The sequence below is a fragment of the Alosa pseudoharengus genome, unplaced genomic scaffold, assembly GCF_046254945.1.
Source record: "Alosa pseudoharengus isolate Yale_2024_CS ecotype anadromous, Long Island Sound unplaced genomic scaffold, YU_APseudo_1.1 YU_APseudo_1.1_scf_15, whole genome shotgun sequence".
NCBI lineage: Eukaryota > Metazoa > Chordata > Actinopteri > Clupeiformes > Clupeidae > Alosa > Alosa pseudoharengus.
In genome coordinates, this window is record NW_027468620.1 from 39412442 (window position 1) to 39419830 (window position 7389).

Here is a 7389-nt window from a genome sequence, read left to right on the forward strand (position 1 = left end):
CCTTAAAGTGCTAAAAACCGGAATTTTCCTTTAATATTATGCATATCATTGTTAATATTGTGCTATAAATGTGGCAGAAACAATGCTTGTTTATCAGCCATACATAATAGTCTATATTTGAATGGAGCTGGCAAAAAGGTGTACTACTCAATGCCCTTAAAGTGACCATTGTGCACCATTTATACTAGTAATTCAAACTTTTCTTAATTCATATTTAAAATAACAACAAAAATACTTTTTTTTGGAGGGCGGAGGGGGGGGCACCCAAATGGCCAGCAGCAGCGGCACTGAACAATGTAATAATAACAATCTGTTGCACTACTGCGCCCTCCTGAGCAATATGTGGATGTTAAAGGACTGAGCTATTTCAAACTAACACCAGAGAATGTCTAATAAAGGGAGACGGGCTCCGTAGACGGGCTCTGCTAACACCGGTCTAGGGTCAGGTTGACGTACACGCTACATTGTTCAACACCATCAGGAAGACGCGACCAGCTGAACCTGTATCAGTAATTCACAACTTTAGGAAAGATGATTCTGCGCAGCGCATGCGCAGTAAAGTCAAGTGTGCCCAGCGGCTATCTGGGAAACTATCAAGCTAACTGTTGGACCTAACTTGTCGCATGTGTTAATTTCAAGTGGCGTTCAAAGTTCGAACGTTTTTATTACCGATATTAGACTATGACAGCAAGTATGTTGTTGGTAGTGTTACGCGATGTAGGCCCTCGCTAGTAAGATATCTCAACAACGATGTTTTGCTAGTAAACATGCTATCGCTAGGTAGATAACATCTAACGTTTGACGGCTAACAACTTAATGCCTGTGACCCAATTGCTAACATTAGCATAATTTGTTTACGTATAGCTACTATTTGGTAGGCGATCAATAATACCTTTGTTGTCGTCGTCTACCGAGTTGACAGATAGCTATCCTATTAACGTTAATTTTAACATTAGGCGAAGTGACTGGCCAGCCAAAATAGTTTAGCTAGCTTTGCCTATGTTCAGAGATACTGGACCTCGACCTATCGTTACAATGCAAATCACATTTAAGGGAAATTAGACTTTTTGAAAAGTATCGATACCCATCGAAATGGACTGATAGCTTACGTTAGCTCGTCGAGGTTTCTCTTTAAGATGTTGACAGGTCTTTAAAGCTGAACAATCAAGACTTTCTCAAGGTAAGTTTTCTGCAACAGGTAACGTTAACATTAGATAGCTAACGTAAGTCTAGCTAAGGTGTTGCTACGTCCCTTGGGTGCCAGGCCCGGGTGGCAGCTTGAACGTGAGGTTTTGATTTTCAGCCTCTTGACGATTTAATCACACACAGACTGTGTAAATCCTATGGATGTAGAGGACAATCACAGCCTCAAAACATCCAGTGTAGAGTAACATTAAACCCCATAGTTTTCATTCTAGCTGGTTGGGGTGATAAGAGCAGAGGTGAATTGGATAATGCTGTTGTAGACTATGTAGCTGCTACGGTATCTTGTTTGTTTGCTGTAACGTCGTGTGTTGTATATTCAGCACACTTGCTGTTTTGACCTGAGCTCGCTCTTCCCCTCGAACAGAATGGATAAGCCACCTTTCAGACAGACGCAGAACCAGGTTTGCGGCGCGTGGGTGATGAAGGAGCGACTGGGCACCGGCGGCTTTGGACACGTCTATCTCTACCAGCATATGGTGAGCGCGCGCTGTGCTTCCAGTCCCTTTCTCGTGCCATGCAAGATGCGCCAACGACATTTGTGGAGCTGCGTGGCTGAACGTGTGTCTGATTTCAGGAGGGCAATGACAAAATTGCGGTGAAGCTGTGCCGCTTGGAGCTCAATGCTAAAAACAAGGATCGATGGAGTCGGGAGATCCAGATCATGAAGAAGTAGGTTGTTCTGACGCATCTTATTTAGATCCAGATCATGAAGAACTAGGTTGCTCCGATGCATCTTTTTTAGATCCAGATAATGAAGAACTAGGTTGCTCTGACTAGGGTTGGGTATCTTTTGAATTTGAACGATTCCGATTCCGATTCCGATTCCAATTCCGATTTCTTATTTCGATTCCGGTTCCTAATGATTCTCGATTCCGATTTTTTTAAGAGGCAGGGTCAAAAAAAGTTTAGGATATTTTAAATGAGCTAGCTAACCAACAGTCTTTCTCAGGGTATCTGCACTTTTTCCAAGTGCAAATGTAAAGACTTTTAAGACCTTTTCAAGACATCTAAATGAAACTTAAGACTATACCATGGCAAAAAGATATATATGACTGTTTATGCAATAGTTTTTTTTCATACTAATTTTAACCCCCACCCCATTTTGGATGTCTACAGAAGTTACCAAATATATTTTGGCGAAAGAAAAATAATTGTGTGAATTACCTTCACAGCTATAAATGCCCAATTTTAGGGTCTGGACTGCTTGCTTTTGAAGCTGGCTGTACATGTTTGGTTTTGCTTACTGCTGAGGCTGACTTCTTCACCTGTGTCTGTAGTAGCCTAGGCTACTTGCCAAAGACATGTGCACTGGACTGGATTCCCTTCAATATTTTTTCAAAGTTAGACTAAGCTATTTACATATTTTAATAAGCCTACTTTATATAATTTACTATGTGCATCTATTGTCCAATATGCAGCACAGCAAATTAAAGTTAATCCACTACTTTACCTTTTGCATACCAGTTGTATCTAAACCAACCAAAGCTTGACTGAAACATTGTAAAACCATTGACTTGTTTTAAATTAATTAAGAGACAGGTCCTCCTCGCATGATCCTGCTGAAAACTGCTGGTTTCATCTCAAGCACGCACGTATTATGAACGCACGTTTTTTTTATGTAGCCAGTCGCCGACATTCAAAAAATATGCGGTTATAGATCACAACTTTTGCGAAGTAGGCCTAGCCTACTGGGAAACGCTGGCAAGCAAGCTGCTGGCAGATATTACAGGTAGGCTATTATAACATTTTCTTCCTTAGGCTAGGCCAGCAACACACGCTGGAAAGATGCAAACAGATCATCTTAACAGTATTTCCTCCTGATTGCGAAGCACTGCACATAATTTTACCAGCAGTCTTCGCGTCCATAGTTTGTGAAACGATGCTGCGTCCGAGCAACGATTTTAGATACCAAGCGCAACTCCAAAAAGGAGAACAAATGAGCGTCCGGCTTAAGGCTGCGCCGGACGCTGGACAGGGCTTTTAAAATCCATATGTCCGGCCTAAATTCGAACATATGGCCAACCTATCGCTCTTTCTCCCGCTCAATCTACCGTAGGCTTCCTCATTCCACGTAGGCTACCTGTATATCTCTCTGGCCTCAGCTGCACCACGAAAACGTCAGGCATATTATTTTGTACATAGGCCTACTGTATTATTACCGTTTTCACACCTTTAACCACACCAGTGAAAAACATCTTCACTCTGCAACCACTACACTTCCTCCCGTAGCCTAATGGCCTAGTCACTTATACAATTGCGTTTTAAATACACGAAACTGGATTGAGACATCACTCGCTCTCTTGCACTCGCTGGCGGTCCCATACGCACATTTAATACTTCTCTTTCGAAAATTCAGTTGTATTTAAGACTATTTAAGGATTCGCGGGAACCCTGCTTTTGAATGAAATAGTCTGACCTTCTCCATGAATTTTAATTCTATGAACTATGCGATTCTTCGTTGGTGTTCAGCCGTTTCTTCTTCCGGTCGGCGGACTGGGAATCGAAACTAGGAATCGAAATTTAAACTTTTGAACGATTCCGGGAAAATCGCAAAGATAGTCCCGGTTCCAACCAATACTCGATATTCGATACCCAAGCCTAGCTCTGACGCATCTTTTTTAGATCCAGATCCTGAAGAATTAGGTTGCTCTGACGCATCTTATTTAGATCCAGATCATGAAGAACTAGGTTGCTCTGACACATCTTATTTAGATCCAGATCATGAAGAACTAGGTTGCTCTGACTCATCTTATTTAGATCCAGATCATGAAGAACTAGGTTGCTCTGACTCATCTTATTTAGATCCAGATCATGAAGAGGTGGTTGCTCTGACTCATCTTATTTAGATCCAGATCATGAAGAGGTAGTTGCTCTGACGCATCTTTTTTCCAACTGGTGTGCAGTGCACTTCCCGTTTGTCCATAGTGAGAGTTAAGTGTCGTGACATCTCGGGTCACTCCTCTCTCCACTCATCTCTCTCTGTCCATTTCTTTACCCATCCCTTCCTTCTCCACTTTTTTCCTAATTCCTTTATCCCCCTCTTCCTCTCTCACCTCTCTCCTCCTCTCTCCCCTCTCTCCTCCTCCCCTCTCTCCTCCCCTCTCTCCTCCTCCACCTCCTCCTCCCCTCTCTCCCCTCTCCTCCTCCACCTCCTCTCCCCCTCTCTCTCCTCCTCCCCCCTCTCCTCCTCCCCTCTCTCCTCCTCTCTCCTCCTCCCCTCTCTCCTCCTCCCCTCTCTCCTCCCCTCTCTCCTCCTCCTCCACCTCCTCCCCCATCAGGCTGAACCATCTGAACGTTGTGACGGCCAGGGAGGTCCCCGAGGAGATGAAGCACATCGCCCTGAACGACCTGCCCCTCCTGGCCATGGAGTACTGCTCCAAAGGGGACCTGCGAAAGGTACAACCATCTGTGTGTGTGTGTGTGTGTGTCTGTCTGTGTGTCTGTGTTTGTCAGTGCTGCACGGTCGACCCAAATTCATGAGTGCCAGCGCTTCAGTACCACTGCACATCACACTGGCGATGCAAAATGTCTATGAGTATGTACACACACACACACACACACACATAAGTACACTCAAGACTGTCCTTATTTGTGTTTCTTGTAGATGTTGAGTAAACCAGAGAACTGCTGTGGACTGAAAGAGAGTGAGGTCCTTTCCTTACTCAACGACGTGGGTAAGAGCTCTACAGACGCCGTTTTTATTCACTAACTCAACGATGTGGGTAAGAGCTCTACAGGCGCTGTTTTTATTCACTAACTCAACGACGTGGGTAAGAGCTCTACAGGCGCTGTTTTTATTCACTAACTCAACGACGTGGGTAAGAGCTCTACAGACGCTGTTTTTATTCACTAACTCAACGACGTGGGTAAGAGCTCTACAGACGCTGTTTTTAGTCACTAACTCAACGACGTGGGTAAGAGCTCTACAGACGCTGTTTTTATTCACTAACTCAACGACGTGGGTAAGAGCTCTACAGACGCTGTTTTTAGTCACTAACTCAACGATGTGGGGAACAGCTTTATTCACTAACTCAATGACGTGGGGAAGAGCTCTTATTCACTAACTCAATGATGTAGGGAACAGCTTTATTCACTAAATTAATGACGTGGAGAAGAGCTCTTATTCACTAACTCAATGAAGAGCTCTTATTCACTAACTCAATGAAGAGCTCTTATTCACTAACTCAATGACGTGGGGAACAGCTTTATTCATTAACTCAATGACGTGGGGAAGAGCTCTTATTCACTAACTCAATGATGTAGGGAACAGCTTTATTCACTAACTCAATGGCGTAGGGAAGAGTACTACAGACGACAGCTTTATTCACTAACTCAACACATCGGCACATACAGATGTCTTTATTCACTAACTCAACACATCGGCACATACAGACGTCTTTATTCACTAACTCAACACATCGGCACATACAGACGACACTGGGGGACATCTGTGCTCTTGGATGTTTGCTGGTGGATGGTGGCATGACTTGTCTCGGTGGATGTTGCCATGACGTTGTTGTCTTGGTAGTTTGCTGGTATTTGGTTGTTTTGGTCTTGTATGCTCATCTCTCCCTCCCTCCCTCTCTCTCTATCTATCTCTCTCTCTATCTCTCTCTCCCTCCCTCTCTTCTCTATCTATCTATCTCTCTCTCTCTATCTCTCTCTCTCTCCCTCTCTCTCTATCTATCTCTCTCCCCTCTCTCTCTCTCCTCTCTCTCTCTCTCTCCCTCGCTCCCTCTCTCTCTATCTCTCCCTCTCTCTCTCCCCCCTCTCTCCCTCTCTCTCTCTCCCCCCCCCTCTCTCTCTCTCCCTCGCTCCCTCCCTCTCTATCTATCTCTCTCTCTCTCTCTCTCTCTCTGTATGATAGGCTCGGGTATCCTTTACCTGCATGAGAACAAGATCATCCACAGAGACCTGAAGCCAGAGAACATCGTGCTGCAGGACATCGATGGCAAGGTAAGGTAACACACACACACACACACACACACACACACACACACACACACACACACACACACACACACACACACACACACACACACACACATCGATGGCAAGGTAAGGTAGCACACATACACACACACACACACACACACACACACACACACACACACACACACACACACACACACACACACATCGATGGCAAGGTAAGGTAACACACACACACACACACACACACACATCGATGGCAAGGTAAGGTAACACACACACACACACACACACACACATTGATGGCAAGGTAAGGTAGCACACACACACACACACACACATCGATGGCAAGGTAAGGTAGCACGCCACTCTGTCTCAATTTCAATTTAATTCAAAGTTGCTCTATTAGCATGACTGTATGAGAACAGCGTTGCTAATGTCAGTGTTGACCGCAACTCTCACACTTGGAGAGGTCAGAGGGGGCACCCAAATGCACCAATAAATAGCAGCTTCACTGCAAACTGCGTTTCAGATGCACCAATAAATAACAGCTTTACTGCAAACTGCGTTTCAGATGTACCAATAAATAGCAGCTTTACTGCAAACTGCGTTTCACTCTTCCTCGAGAACGTTCACTCGGAGAGGACACCCGGATGTCTCATCTCCACCACGTAGCAGATCTAACTTGACTTACTCCACTTCATTGGGAACGCATGTTGTGCGCGCAGGAGAGGGACAAAGCGAGTGGCAGATTACCGCTGGCTTCATTGAGCACATGAGATGCCAAGCCGACTGAAACGCATTCCAGATAGCTGGGTGGCTACCAGGCTCATAATTCACTTTTAATTGCCAACAGAAATGTGAACAACATTTCATTTCCATTTCCAACTTAGTATTGTGCATATTATTGTTAATATTGTGCTATCAATGTGGCTCAAACAAACAAGGCTTGTAATCAAGAGCTGGCAAAAGGGCATTATGAGAACATAAAGACTCAATGCACCATTTATAAGTCAAACAGCATTTCTTCAGAAAATAATGCTTACAAACACACAGTAATGGTCTGTAAATTATAGGCCTTTTATTTTACTTTAGAAGTTGTTGTTTTTTTCGCTTAGGGCACGGAAATGGCCAGCAGTGTCACTGACCGTCATGATGTCACAATCTGGCGAGTGGCAACCTGCCGTGACAACCTTCAAACATCTTTTCGGAATTTAAATTATTTGGCTTAGGATTGCTATAAGGAAATGT

The 7389-nt window shown here is 44.2% G+C and overlaps 1 protein-coding gene across 1 annotated transcript in view; it reads left to right on the plus strand.

The window, feature by feature from the left end:
- The first annotated feature begins 566 nt into the window (after positions 1-566).
- The window catches only part of chuk (component of inhibitor of nuclear factor kappa B kinase complex), a 53548-nt gene continuing 46725 nt past the window's right edge, over positions 567-7389 (plus strand). The window contains exons 1-6 of the mRNA XM_076286402.1: positions 567-1180; positions 1571-1682; positions 1781-1875; positions 4485-4602; positions 4811-4880; positions 6074-6162. Coding sequence (XP_076142517.1) covers positions 1572-1682; positions 1781-1875; positions 4485-4602; positions 4811-4880; positions 6074-6162 — 483 coding nt within the window. The 5' untranslated portion in view covers positions 567-1180; position 1571. The remainder of the gene's footprint in view (positions 1181-1570; positions 1683-1780; positions 1876-4484; positions 4603-4810; positions 4881-6073; positions 6163-7389) is intronic.